This window comes from Fukomys damarensis, unplaced genomic scaffold (assembly GCF_012274545.1).
Source record: "Fukomys damarensis isolate Sample0158 unplaced genomic scaffold, DMR_v1.0_HiC HiC_scaffold_13, whole genome shotgun sequence".
NCBI lineage: Eukaryota > Metazoa > Chordata > Mammalia > Rodentia > Bathyergidae > Fukomys > Fukomys damarensis.
Window position 1 is genome coordinate 29,928,371 of NW_022900925.1, and position 15,507 is coordinate 29,943,877.

The following is a 15,507-nucleotide window of genomic DNA, read 5'->3' on the forward strand; positions in this document are numbered from 1 at the left end:
TTGTTTTTTTTTTTTTTTTTTTTTTTTTTGTCATAGGACATCTTTACTCTTCAGTCAATAAACCGTTTAAGAACTATATGAGGAAGATGTGAATCCTGATTGTGCTCTAAGATTTTTCTATTAAACCTTTTTGTTTGTTTGTTTGTTTTTTGAGCTGGGGATTGAATTCAGGACCTTGCACTTGCCAGGAAGGTGCCAAAACCACTGAGCTAAACCTCTGTCCTAAATAATGGTTTTTTTTTTGGTACCAGGGATCGAACTTGGGAACTTGCACTTGCAAGGCAGGCGGCGGAACCACTGAGCTAAATCCCGGACCCTATTAAACCTTTTCAAAAGATCAAGAAAGTGTCAACATCAAAGTTGTTGAATGAATGTCAAAGGCTGAGAGTAAACCTCCAAAGACAATAGTGGTGCACTCCTTTACAAAGTGCTTCATCTTGATGGCAGAGAGGATGCTGTTGTGTAGAATATAGATAATAGCAGCACCGATTCAACAAAGTTTCAGAAGGGCTTGATTGAACATGGACTGGAGTTTAAAGAATATCACAATTTGTTTATATTTCATTTTCCTCTATCTGTACTTACACATATAAATGTACATGATAAAAACTATGTTCAGCTTTTTAAAAATTTACTTAAAGGGCTATATAATAAAAAATTCTAAGCACTAAGTCATTTTAAATGCACTCTTTCACTGTTAGTGAAATGCAAAATTATGACCAGTCTTAAAATTGATGCAATATTAGTGGAGGTTATGTACTCAAAGAAGATATAAAATCAATGAAAAATCACAGCAATTATTAGTAAAACAGATCAGCATCATCATTTTCTCTGATTTTAGTAAGAGTTCTATTGATGAGTGAGGTAAAATGAGTTTGGACATATTCCTGAAATGCTATAAACTTTAGTCTATTAAAGTATACACACAGGCACATACACACACACTAATTATGTATGTATTCCTATTTTTCAGGTTTTGCTTCTATTGATTATTTTTAGAATTCAGAGAAGGTATGCATGCACTTATTTTGGAGCTAGCTTTTAATCTTTGGGTGCATGGATTCTTTCTCTGAATGATAAAACTGCTCAGTGCAAAGAAATAGGATCTCTCCTAAGTATCATTTCATACTTCGTCTCAGAGAAATCCCTAACCTGAACCATCCATATAAGGTAATTTTGTTATCTTTTCAACCTTTTCCTGTTTTCTTTTCCCATGTTGCTGATGAAAGATGGATTTCATCATTGTAAAACAAAACTGTCAAGCAATTCCAGTGCGGTTGCTTCTATATAGGGTAATGTCCACCTTTCAGAGTACTGTGGCAATACATAGCTCTCTTGTGCCAAATCAATTCTTTAGTAACATGATTAATTAACCTACAAGAACAGAAATGTGAATGCTGTTGCCTTGGAATGCACTAACCTTGTATTTTGGTTTTAGGCTTTACCTGCCCTTTCATGCCAAAATTATTCTATTGGATTTCTTCAAAACCTAGGGCAAGTCAATGATGTCTGAGATTGTGTTTTACAATCATTTCGCTGCAATCACGCTGGGTTTTATGACCAAATTTATGCGACATACACTTCGTTCTTCAGCAAAACCTACTACATCCGACGCTAGTGGAAATAGTACAGACAAGCTTAGTTAGGCTCCCACCTCATTTTTTTCCCACTCAACTTGTGCTTCCTCCTCAGAAGCAGGAAACAGTTAAAAGGATTTTTGAAAACTATAAATGCTTTTTTTCTGTTATGTAAACAATTTTTGAAGTTTATGGCACCTTCTCTTTCATCAGGTATAAAAATAATTTATGGACCCTGACTTAAAGGCCCAGAGTCTATTAAGAGTGACACACTTCCTATCCTTCTATACAAATTAATTGCAAATATAGCATGGTTAAAAACTTTGCTAAAAGGTATGTAGTAACAGAGGGCTGGGGTAGGATTTTAAAGCATGACTCCTCTTAGCTTTCTCAACCTCCAGAATTTTTGATAAAAGTACCCCAAATCAACAAAAGAACCAACTATCCAGGCCAGTTTTCTATATTCTCCTTTCCCTCCCTGTGCCACGTGAGTTACTCACTTAGTTGCTGATGCTGGGTGAGACGAATTAGCTTTAACCAGAGTTCTCATTACCACGTGGATGACGGAAGGACGAAGAAGGTAGGACCTCTAAGAATCAGTAACCCAGCCCATCAGATCCAAATCAGGTGATGAATACAGAGACCCGGTGAGTATCTGGACTGGACACACAGGTCAGCGCCTGTCTTGGGGTGGGAGCTCCTGTTCCACCCCTTGGGAGGAGAAGAAGGGCCGGACTGCTCTGCAGAAATGAAGGACATCTACAGGTTGGCGGTGCCGGGCATGGGGAAGGCGGGATGCGTTACCATCTTCACAGAAAGACTGAACCACGAACGGAGCCTTGAAGGGTGTGTAGGAATGTGAGGAGGAAGGGAAGCAGGGAGAACTTCCCAGACAGACCGAGCAGGAGATCTGAGTGACTATGGGAGATAAAAACAAGCCTGCAAAGAAGGTCAAGGGCTCGTGCAGCAGGTACTAGGACTACTGAAGAGGAGCAAGGAGCAAAACAGAATCGGATTCATTTTTTTAGAAAGGAGACTCTGACAGGAGTGTGGCAGATAGATGAACAGGGACAGATGAGGCGTAGAGGGAGAAAATCATTGCCTATATTGCAGTCATCCTGGCAAGAAATGAGACAAACCAGGAAAAAAAAATCAGGCAACATTTGCATGGCCAGAGAAAAAGGAATATATTTAAGAAACGATCGAGAAATGGTACATGAGTTGTTTTGTATCCTAAACTCACCAGTTAGGTAAATCACTGCCTGATGAAGGGACGGAGAGGTCAAAAGTGTCACCTGGCAAAGCTGCCTCCACGATGATCAAAACAACAGGAACAGGGACTGATGGTCCTGACAACATTAGTCTCGGTCAACCTTCAGTTCCTTCTTTTATTTGGGGTCACTGCTAAACTCTGTGGGGCTGTCCTGGTCTGTGTGGGCTGTTATAAGAAATGTCGTAGACTAGGTAATTCATAAATAATAGAAATGTATCACTTAGCGTTCCTGAGGCTGGAAAGTTCAAGATCAAAGCACCAGCAGATGCATCATTCAGGGCTTCAAATGTGGCATTTTCTTGCTGTGTTCCCATAAGGCAGAAGAGGTAAACAGTTCCATTAAGCATCTTTTATAAGGGCACTTGGGGGTTAGGTTTTAGCGTCTGAATTTTGAGGGCTGAAAGTATTGTTGAAGTCTGCATGTGGCTGGACATGTCCCGCAATCATTTCCAAACCAGAGGAGTGAGGAATGGCTCACAAGAGTAATTGGGGTTTTGTTCCTCCCAGAAGCTCTGCTCAGGTGGGCCCAGGTTCCTTTCTCTGAGTCCCTTGAAAATTTTGTATTGCAGGTAGGTAAGTTAATTAGATACCTTGTAGGCAGTTAGACAGGGCAGCCCTCAAGGGGCTGTCACAGCAAGCCGCCAACATGGAGGACAATAAAGACACATTCACTGAAGGCCAGAACTGTAGAAGGAGAGAAACTGCTATACCTTGTGCTTCCCCTGAGGATAAATAGTAGTAACTGATATACTAAATAGGTATCAATCACCTGGGTGGGGGACCAAGGTCTTAATCCAGCCTTTCCAGGAAATATTCTTGACCCCCACCCCTACTGAAAATGCTCGCTGAGTGACTTGTTCCCCCATTTAACCCCCATTCAATCAATATTGTCTGGTGTACTTGGAATCTTAGTGGTTGGTCATGGTTTTGCCCCACCTCATGCCCACCTTGTAATTTTCCACTGGGTCTTACAGTTTTGTCCAACTTCGTACCCACCTCACCATGTGGCTTGGCTGTATAAAATATCTTGCAGAAGTGGGGTGAGCGGGCAAACCTTCTGTCTCTCTTAGACAGAAGCTTTCTTTCTGTCAATACATTTTTCCTACTCTTAGCCTCCATTGATTCATTCTTCGATTTTAGCGAATACGAACTCGCGTTTCAGATATCTAGCAGGTTTGGGAGTTATATCTCTTCCCCCTGTGTCATTTGTTCTTTCTTTCCTCCCCATAGCCAGGGGAGTTATTTCCTAGACAGGAGTAGGAAAGCCTTGCTTCTCCTCATCATAGCGCTCTCAAATCTTTGATCTATATCACAAATCCTTCCCAGCTCCCTAAGGAACTAGACTTTTGAAACTCAAAAGAACTTGCATTCCGCTGCTTCCTGATCACAACCTTCTTGAGGCAACAAAGATTAAAGGACCTAATAGTTCAAGCACAGGACAAACAGTGGAAGAAACAAAATAAACAGAAAACCTTCTGTTAATTTCAGCTGTGTGTCCTTTGTGTAGAATAAAGTTACATGAAGCTACAGTTACATCTGCCCTGCATGGTACCCTTAGCACTTATCAAAGTGCCTAGCACTTAGCTTCTAAGTGAAAGAGAGAAAAAAAAAAAGGTAAGTGTTAAAATGAGAACTAAGTATTAGTTTGGGATTGTAGATTACACATTCCATTCGGCAGGTGTGTTGAACACCTACTATGTGAGAAGCACTGTACTAGATCCGGATACTGAATAAGATAGACAAAATCCTTGCCCTGATGGAGATCGCTCCCATCGTTACTCCTGTTATCGAGGAAGATAACAAACAAAGCAAGATCATGACCTTATGATGAGTAATGTGAAAGGGAGAAACATGGGGGAAGGGATGGAACGGACAGGAGAATGGAACTACGAAGAGACGGGAACAGAGTTCCTGATCTGATGGTCCAACCCAGCCCCAAGGGTAAAAACTTAACTTAAAAAAGGAATGAAACTAGTATGTTTAAATGTAAAAAGTCATGCAAAGAAAGCAAATCCATAATTGTGTTTAATATTCATAAAACAATCATGCAGACACAGTGACATTACATGTAAATAGTTGTGGCTAAAACACCTTGGGTATTTCATTTTTAAAGTTCAATTCCACAGGCGTATTTTGTTTAATGTTCTTTTCATGTCCTGGTAAGTTCTAGGCAATAGACTGTAAGTTGTTTTAATGTTGGTTCAGTGCTTTCTCTTTCTCTCTCTCTCTCTCTCTCTCTCTCTCTCTCTCTCTCTCTCTCTCTCCTCTTCCATTAATAAAAATGTCAAGTGTCTTGACCCTTCAGAAAGTTGCATTTCACTTAGCAGAGAAAATAAAAATGTCCCATTTCTCCCTAGGTGGAAAAATAACATTTTCTAATTGTGCAAACATTTTACGAGTGTCATTTGATTCCATATTGTGACAGCTGCCTTGCATTTATCATTGGACGGGCTCTTCATACGGTCTGTTTTCTTTTCCTAGTTAAGGAGTATTAACATCATTTTGGGTTATTCAAATCTAAGACTCCTAAAAAACAAAACTCTCTTTAAGGAAAAATAAAAGACTTAAAAATCTTTTTAGTTTATCAGCTCCTTAATCTGGGAATCAGTTCTATTCAGCACAGTAATGTGAAAAATTCCGATTTGGTTTGGCATTGAGTAGGCACTCAGGGAGTGTTCGTTGAGCTCAGCTAGCTTGGGATAAACAGGTATACCCTCTTTATACAGGCAGGGAAGCTGAGGCCCTGAACACCTTGTGGGTGCATTTTCACTGTGCTTTGTATTTTGCTGACGGCTCTTAGGCAAGTTAGCTCATTGTAGAGTTAGTTCCCACCAGCATTACATGTGAAGTAGGAGAAGGTGAGAGTAAGGATGTGTTTGAGGTTACAGGATCACTTCTAGAAGGCCCTACACACAGTGAATCGGTCTCTGTTGCTAGAGGAAATCTAAAAGCTCGTGAACAAAATGTTCAGGTGTCGGGACAATGATGGCAAAGGTTATTCTTTTAAGGACAAAAAGAAAATCGGGAAAGGCACTGTTAATCTTTCAACCATAAAAATTGTATCATATAGAGGAAGGAAAGAAAACATCTCATATACTATTGGTAGTGCAGACTGGTCCTACATTTATGGCAGAGAATTTATGAATATCTACCAAAATTAAAATGAACATCTTTGACTGCTCTTTGACCATTCTTTGACTTAGTGATTAGATTTTATTAATTTATTCACTTATAGATATATTGGCACCAGAGCACAGGGATATATAAGGAAATTGACTTGGTAAATATGTAATGTTAGGGCCGGGGATTTAGCTCAGCGGTTCTGCCGCCTGTCTCCCAAGCACAAGGACCCAAATTCAATCCTCGGTACCAAAAAAAAAAAAAAAAAAAAAATGTTAACTGCATATAAAAATTTACCAGACTATGAAAACAGCAGAATGAAAAGAAATTAATGTTTTTTAAACTTACAATAATTAGATCAATGAGAAAAATACAAAACTGTATCTAAAAAAGTATAAATGTAAGTGTATCGGTGGGTGCTCATATTTTGCTACCAGTAAGAGTACATTCAAAATAAAAGTAGATGTGGAAGCGGAGAAAAGAACGTGTGTAATTCTAATAACATTTTCAGAAGTTAACAAAGTCTATAATAAGAAACGTTGGTATGTGTTAAAAAAAAAAAAAAAAAAAAAAAAGCAATGTTAACTGCAGCATTGTTAGTTACAGAGGAGAGCTTAAAACAGCCAAGTGCTCATCAATAAACTGTTGCCTGAACAAATTATGAGTTATTTTATTCAGTCATTCAAAATATGACATCAGCATGACATAAAAAGCTGGTCACGTTATGCTAAGTTAAAGGCAAGCTGCTTTCCTTTCAGTAAAAACATCCACCAACGTTTTGACGGCATTCTCTGGAAAGTTAGACGTACTATTTATTTAATTTACTCCTTTACATAGTACTTGGATCTTAAACGAAAATAGATGACTTTCAAAATTTAAAAAGCAACTGCTTCATTCTGGCTACCTAAGAGGTCTGTTTAAATCAACAGTTAAGTAAAGCTAGGAACTGGTTAACTGTTGCACTACTTTGCAGAGTGCCTGGTGAGTCCCTGCCATACAGTTGGTGCTCAGGGAATATTCTGCGGGAATGCATGAGTAAGGACAGCTCATCCTGGTCACTCCAGGGAAGGGAGCTGGAGGGACATAATGATGCTCTCATCTCCTACTGACACTGGAGTCAGTGGGCCAATGGAGACAAACTTACGATGACTTCATCACAGGGTCCATTTACGTTAAAGACACACTGGCTACATAAATGTCAACCCACAAAAAATTAATTTGGGGCTTCTAGTAGCACTGACAAATGATTCTTACTGAGTCCCTGCTGTAAGATTATTTGAGCATCTGTCTCTTAAAGCATCTGTTGGTTTTGAGGTCACAGGCGCATAAGGAAGAGGGTATCTAAGAAAGCGCTCAGCTGGTCCAGCTGATGCAGGTGGTGCATATCATCAGCAACATCCCTGTAAAGAACTTGGATGGACTGAAATCTATAGGACCGGGGCTTCCCTTTTCTCCTGGGAATTCTTTTCTGACGAGTTCTAGCTACTAGGAAGTTCCGATAGCCCTGAACTTTTGTTCAGTGGAGTTCTGCTACTCTACAAAGCTGATCAAATCCAAGTAGCTCTGCTCAGTGGTTTAAAGAAAGGGTGCTGGCTGGAATCAAAGACTTGCTCTGAAGCCCAGTTTCTACTCCTATGTGCTGTGTGACTACTGGGCACAGACCATCAGGATTCTAAACCCAAGCTGTTTCTTTTCAAAAAGGGGACAGTTATAGTTTCTGCCTTAGTTTGTTTAAGAAGGTAATGAAATAATATATGCAAATTGCTTTATCACAGTGTAGCAAAACTGCTCAATAAATACCATTATGACTTTCATAGGCCTTTTCCTTTAGGTATTTGACAGAAAAGGAGGGGAAGTGGCGTAGAGAGCGGTGGAGATATAAGGTCTTAGTGGACTGCGTGCCTCAGGGCCGTGAGCTCAGTGACTTGCGCATCTTCGGTGTTTCCTCTAGAGAAGAAGACAGAAAGTGCTCCAGGTAGTGGATGGAATTTCATTAATTTGGAAACAGCAAAGATTGAACTTCCACAGTTCATCACAGTGAGAACGTACAAACGTAACTCCAGGGTTTGAGAGTCATTACCTCTGGGGGGGCTGTAACACAACAGACCCCTCTCAGGCTGCTCTCAAAACTGGTCTCTCTGAAACTCCCTTATATCCAAACTGGGGTCAGGAGAAGAGCAGGTCAGCTCCAGCCATTCTGGAGAAGCAGCCATTCTGCTTGTGATCTGACTTCATAATATTCCTCAAGACAGAACCCGCAAATCCTGAACGTACTCAGGGAGGTATGGCTGAATGTGGTATCTACAGGTACTTACCATATATATCTTGTGTGTCATAGGAAACTCAGGAGAGTGGGAGACTTGGGATCTAGGTCTAGTTAACACTGCCCCAGCCGATAACTGTACAAACTCTCAGTGCCTTGGCTTACTCATCTCCGAAGCGGTTAATAGTGATGGTTCTTATACTATGTTCTTAGGAGCTTTGGGTCTGTACAGCAGTGCCTGGGGGATGCCTGACCTGAGAACTTGGTCACCATTTTCTGACAAGGAGACAGTGATCTTTCCATCAATGCCCCTTGCACACTCCTAAATCAGGGCACTTCTCCTTTAGGGAAATACAAACTGCTAGACGAAAGCTATCGGAATAACATCAAAAGCAGTGCTTTACCTGGTAAGCTGTGGGGGAGGGAAGGAGGAAAAATGATAGGAAGAGAGTCGCGGGGTTACGCAGGGGCTCCGTGCGGGTGCAGAAGGCCCCTCTGGATCTCTGCAGAACGCACAGCTGGGGAGCCAGCTGCGTCAACAGAACCACGGTGCCCCGCGCGTGTTGGGCTGTGGGGCTCCTCCGGGGGGAACAGCAGGGTGCAGGGAAAGGAGGCTGGCCGTGGAATGAGAAGACAGGTGTGAGTCTCAGCTCTGACACACGATGCTCTAACTCCCTAACTGAAAAACAATAACAGGGTCTACGAGATGAGCCTGCTAAGCATGTCGGGTGGTTTAAATAAGATAGTCTGAAAAGCATTTTGTAAGTTAGAAAATCTCATAAAGATGTAAATTGTATTCAGTAACCCATGAGATTGATGTCTAAATATAATCCGCAAACCCTAAAAAGCTTGCTAAAATCAGTTTCCTAAGATATATAGGAAAGGGTAGTGAATTTTCAAATAAATGAAGTGTTTTAGTACGTTCCTATGTTTTGATATAAATCTTAACTATAAAACCATCATATCTGATAGAAAATAACAAACTAGCTATAAAATTACAAATATGTAATTATATATGAAAAAAGTATACATATTCTAAAATCGATATGGGATTTCAAAAAATATGACTAAATTATTCTTAAAGAACTACCATAGTAGTGGCAACTAACCTTCTAATTGCATACAGTAATTTTTAAAAAGTTCTACAAAACACTCTAAATCCGGTCTCCATTTCACTCTCCAACAAGCAGTACACGCCACCCTCCTGCTTGAGACAGCAGCTGTGCCTCAGAGTTGGAAAACCATCAGCTCTTCTGGTCCGCAAGTTCTCTAGGGCAATCCTCTTCATTCTCCTCTGAGCAAGACAGGTTCAGGACACTCATCACGGGGTGCATCCATGACGTAGTCTGTGTGACGTGACTTGAGGGGAACAAAGAATCCAAATTAGAACCTGAAAGATGGTCTTTCCACCCATCCACGCAAGGGCCAATCGTGGTGACACTGATTTCACCCTGCTGTGGTTAGAACAGGATTCAGTCTTAGATATGTTTTAGGATTCAAAGAAATTCATTCTCTTCTTCCTTTTTGGGTAACAATGAATGCAGGAATGTACTATCTTTAATTCCTCCTTTTTTCCTTACCCAATACTGTTTTTCATCGAGTTCTCTGGTTGTTGAGGTGTAACATTTCTGGAATCTCTTCCCTCTTCTCCTTTGGCAAGGCAATACCTGAGTTATTTGTCTATCTCTGTTCTAGCTCTTTTCTAATTAATTATCCATTCTAGCCTAGAGATTGGCCTAAATGACAAATCACATGCCGTCACTTCACCTGCTAAAGGTCCAGTTCCAGCCGTGACTTCTGGGCCAGATACTTTAAAGAATGAAACATCTTGTTTTTAAAATTTGCCCCAACAGTGCTTTCTTCTCTGCCTCAATCCTTCTTCCTGTGGGGTTAACTCCTAATTCTAAAGGACTAGATCTCCCTTAAGATCCTTCCAATCTGTGCCCATGGTCTTGTCTCTTATTATAGTGTATTTTTTTATGCCTGCTTATTTTTGGGACTTATTATTATATATGAAGTTTCCTCCAGGCCAGGAACTATGTTTCCTGTCTCTGAGATTATGATGCCTGACATGTTCTCAGAACAAATGACCAGCATCCTGGAAAACATTTGAAGAACACAATTGGAGACAGGTAAGGAGATACAAAAGATATTGTGTGTGCTTTGGGGGTAATAAAACAGCATCACAGAACCATACTTCTGCCTGGTGGATGTTGTTGTTCAGACCTTCTCTTACTCCCAGACTCCACCTGGATGTATCTCCTATATCCACCACCATCACAGATCTCAAGAGTTGGAACGACAGCTTCTGTAGGATAGAGATTTGTTTCCTCTCCTTTGAAATTCTTTCTAGCCCTGGTTTACCCCACAGCTCCCTTTCATCCTAGATCAATTTCTCCATCCTCAGTCCTACAAAACTCAAAGTAAGGGGCTGGGATTTAGCTCAGCGGTTTGATGGCGCAAGGACCTGAGTTCGATCCCAGGTACAAAAAAAAAAAAAAAAAAAAAAAAAAAAAAAAAAACAAAAACAAACAAAAAAAACCCCTCAAAGTCAGACAGAGAATCATGTCTTAAATCAAGTGTACCTGAAGGTCAGCACCAAAAAAGATCAAATAAAGAAAGTTGTGGAGCTGAGGGCATCTTCCACATTACGGAGCAACATTTTCCAAAGTGGGGTCCAATAATTTTTAATAAACTCTATATGAAGAATAGAAGTCTACAGTCAAATCAACTTCAGATTCACTAGGTTAAATACAGTCTATAAATAGGGTTTTTTTTACACTATAGGCTTTCCCCAAAACTTCTGTATGCTAATGTGCTCTCTGACTCTCCAAGAGAATGCAGTATTACTCAAACTAACATTCCACTGTTAGTACACACAGGGCTAGTGTTTCATACAACATAATTTGGAAGTTATCACAGAAATGTACTCTCTTAAGTCTGATGTGATGGCATATACCCGTAATCCTAGCACTCTGGGAGGCTGAGGCAGGAGGAGAGCAAGTTCGAGCTCAGCCTGGGCAATTTAATGACTTAGTGAGTCCCTGTACCAAAATATAAAATAAAAGCAAGAGTTGAGGATGTGGCTCAGTGAGTTTAATTTTCAGTACTAATTTTTTTTAAATGCACTTGCTTTATTGGCTATTGGTGACAGTAACTGAAAAATGTCAGAATTAGTAAAAATGGACAGTTCCATTGTCATTATTGATTTGGTTTCTTTCCAATTCTAAACTCAGCTCCTTTATTTAAATAAGAAAAATGTATCTTTTCACAGAGGAAGATTAACAACACCTAGTTTCACCACAGGGTAAGAGCCAAGGTGAACATGACAAGGCCCAGACATCTTCATAGTCTCAAAACCTCAGAGTGTGGTGAAATGCTACAAAGGGCCATTGTTCCCTTGACAATAATCCATATTACCATTCTCTTTTTAAAATGGTTTGAAGGAATTTTTTTTATAATGAAGGCTAAACTTACTAAAGCATTTGAATCAACACAGGTTAACTTCATTTCAAGGCCTTTCTAGAGCTGGAAAGCTGCCTACACTGAAAGTGGTTTTAAAGAAATATTAAAGAGAGTAACATAAGAGGCTGCAAGGTCTCCACAAGGTGAAACAAGGACACATCATCCCATGCAAAGTACATGCTTGAAAGGAAAAAGCCTACAGAGTCTGCTTGGCTTATTTTAAAATCTTGGTGCCCATATCTTTAATGTTTATCACACATTTGCAATATGTTGGCCCAAAGAAGGGACTGTAATTTCAATTATTTCAAATCCTCTCCTATTATGTTCCTGCAACGGGAAAGAGGAGAAGGAAGAAAAACAGGAACAAAGAATCAGGTACAAGCTTTGCTATTTGCCGTTTAACAAATAATGTTTGCCACCTGAAAATTGTAACAGCCTAAATATGGGCAGTCCATTCAATTGATAATTTAAAGCAACGAAAAGCAAGACGTGTAAGAAAAAAAAGTAATTATAGAATCTAAGCAATGAATACTACAAAGAACAACCAGAAAGTCATCCTTGCCAGTCGCTTCCATGAAGTACTTTTTATCACCAAACCAACATCTGATCTTACTCCAAAAGCAACAAAAGACCATCAAATGTGATTAAACTTGTATTTACTGTATATTTTTTCCTGTAGGTCCTTTAAACACACACACAGCCTAAGCAGCAAACATGCGACTAAGATACCACTCACTAGAAAAATGAAACTGAAGCAACAGAGATATTTTCTGTAGTTTAAGAACACATCTCATAATTTGGGTCTTTAGTAAAAACATCCAGTCCCAAGGGAGAATACCTACTGAACACCAAATGATGAAGGTAAAGACCTGGCAAGATGTAGCTATTCAATAAATGATCATAGCTAGTTTTATTGATAATTGGGCTTTCTGATTATTTTAAGAAAAATCTCGCATTCTGTCTATGATGTTGGAAAGGGGCCAATGTGAGTATTCCATTCCATTTTATGACTTGGTGAACACTGTGGTTGAAAAGCTTTGACATAATCAGCATGATGAGATAATCCCAGATTTACTGGTTTGGAGAACATTCTAGTATCAGAAATATTTCCTCTCTGATTTGTGTGCTTGGTAAGTGCGCTGAGAAGGGAGAATAAATCAGGCCTGTTGACTCTGTTTAATTAATAAAGATCCCATAGTTTCTAAAGGGAGACATGGCTGGGTAGAATGAAAAATTTCAGAGGTCTGGGAAATAAATAAAGCTGAGTATGCAACATGAAAATCATCCATTCGAACACGCAGTACCTCTGGCAAATGTTCCTGCAGAGACAGGGCATTTGACCTGATTTGGAGAGCAATAAACAGCAGCTCATTGTATTTGAAAACCGGAAAAGTATAATATTATTTGCCTCTGAATGGTTGCCAAATCCATTGTTGGAAAACAATATTATTCGATCTGGAGAGATGACCAATTGTGTGTTTTAAAAAATAATATTAATAAATTGAAAGACATATTTTAGAGCTTATGAAAAAACAAGAGAACATGCTTTATTTTATTGGCAAAGAAATGTAAGTGAATTTTAAAAATCCCATTATAATTACTCTCCTTATGTTTCTTACCTCCTAGCTAGAGGAGCAAAATGCTTTCTTTCAAAAAAGCAAGCAAAATGCTTTCTTTCAAAATAAAAATTTAGGACAGCCTGTTAAGCAAATAAGTGGCTTAAAGACAAAAAGTGCACTAGTTTTGCAGAAATTCATTCTTATAACGGTCTAGCACAATGAAAGAGTTTCTTTCATTGTAGATGGTACTATTTCTATATCACTGAGTATAACAAGACTCACGTGTACTATTTGATCACGTTTAACATAAAGCTGCATGACAACAAGCCAAAGTTATTAACTTCCGATGTCAGTTTTTTTTCCTGTGGGGGGGATAACTTTATGTATATAAGATTGATATAAATCAGGAAACAAAGATAAGTAAACACATGCTAATAAAAAGATTTATACTTAAAAATAATCCCCATTATATAATTAACAAATTAGAAGGTTAAAAAAACACAAGGTGAATCAGGCCAATAAAATTATTTAAAAAGTTACCAAACTATAATATATAGGCATCATGTTCTCTTTCCACGGCACTGGTTATAACAACACTTACAGATCAGTAATATAAGATATCTATTTCAAAATAAGGGAAAATTATAGGAATTTTTTTATCACTGATATAGTGGTTTCCTCTTACAGAATTTTAGAAATATGCCCCTCATACAAAATAATTAATGAATTTTATAAATATCACAGAACATTTTGAGTACTTTGTAATTTGGCCTTTGAAAATCCAATAAAGCTTTGATTAAATATATCAGGATCTCATTTAAATCTTTACAGTTTAGAGGACAAATTTTATTTTTATTACCTATTAATGGTGCTTTCTATAAAAATACACTAGATATCTTTTGAAATCTTAAAATTCTATTAATTAAGTCTCAATGTATCGTTATAAGAATATGAATTTATAAATATATTGTACATAACACTGGAAAATTGCTGTCACAAGACTTACAAAAGTCTTGAACATTGAAAAGTAAGTTCTTGTGAAAAATGTAGGAAATATTATTTTTTCAGATAATATACACAGACGTACACTAATGTTCATTATTTTACAGAGCTAAAACATCCCAGGTCCAGAGCTGATATAATTAATTTTTAAAAAAAGAACCAGCTCTATAATCGCAGAGTGTAGCTTTAGGTAATTCTTAAAAATTGATCTTGTTTTTGATAATGATAGGACAAAAAAAAAAACCACAACAGAATAAAGGACAAAAATATGTCCTGTCACCTATGCCCTGGACCATTAGGTAACAATAAGCAATTACACAGGATCATATGGTGGGTGTATTTGTCCTTCACCACAGTCCCTTAGATGTGCCCAACAAAAACTTATGTTCTCAGTCCTATACTGTAGAGTTGCTCTAGAAGCCTGCTGCCCAGGCACAGATACTTTCCCAACTCCCCCTGCACCTTCATTTGCACGTGGGAACTGCTCCTGCCAGGGAAAGGGGACGTAACTGGTGTCTCTCTGGTCAGTCAAGGGGTCTTTCAGAAGCTGAAGTGTCTTCTCTATTCTCACTCCACTAACTGCATGCAGAGGACTCTGCGACCCTATGGAATGGCAGAGCCATGAGGGTGGAGCCTGGGTCTCAAAATTGGCACCTAGAAGACCAGCCATCTACCAGGACTTCTCTGCACTGACTTGGGCTAGTGCACTCAGTGTTACTCTGAGTAATGGCCAAGCAAGAAGAGCATTTCAAGAGGAAGCCATGAATGCATGTACAACTTTTATATTTTTAGAATACAGAAAAGAGCTAACAAATATATCTTTTCATGCTACTATACGTCAATAATCAAAAGACTCAGAAGAGTCAGAACACTAACTTTAATTAGAAACTAGTTTTCAAGATCATTGCCAACATTTCTACATTGAATTCTCACTTGTGCACAGAAGTACACAGCATATAGAAGCTACTTTAATTTTTAATGCTCTTTCAAAATAGAATTATAATACAATTCACAAGCCTTTCACTGAATTTACCCAATAAAATAAGCATAGCAAGCATATGAATAAACATACTTACTATCAAATTTAAAATCTAAAAAAGCCCCAAATTTGAAACATACAATTTCAACTAATCTTATTTCTGATACAATTTCTACCAAAGCTACAACGACTACACTGAAACTATAAAAGTATAAGCACATACATATTATATTAGAGAAGAATCTGAAATCACAAAGCTGGAAGGGATT

At 38.7% G+C, this 15,507-nt stretch overlaps 1 protein-coding gene across 3 annotated transcripts in view; it reads right to left on the reverse strand.

The window, feature by feature from the left end:
* Positions 1 to 6,527: 6,527 nt before the first annotated feature.
* Stxbp4 (syntaxin binding protein 4) overlaps positions 6,528 to 15,507 on the reverse strand; it is a 166,621-nt gene continuing 157,641 nt past the window's right edge. The window contains exons 18-20 of one of the 3 annotated variants that reach the window (XM_010620204.3): positions 9,343 to 9,592; positions 8,638 to 8,847; positions 6,528 to 7,917 (exon numbers count right to left, since the gene is read on the reverse strand). In XM_010620204.3, the coding sequence (XP_010618506.1) occupies positions 9,478 to 9,592 (115 nt within the window). In that variant the 3' untranslated portion in view covers positions 6,528 to 7,917; positions 8,638 to 8,847; positions 9,343 to 9,477. Of the gene's footprint in view, positions 7,918 to 7,963; positions 8,848 to 9,342; positions 9,593 to 15,507 lie in introns of those variants that run through there. The other 2 variants (XM_010620205.3, XM_010620203.2) reach the window with 2 other exon arrangements.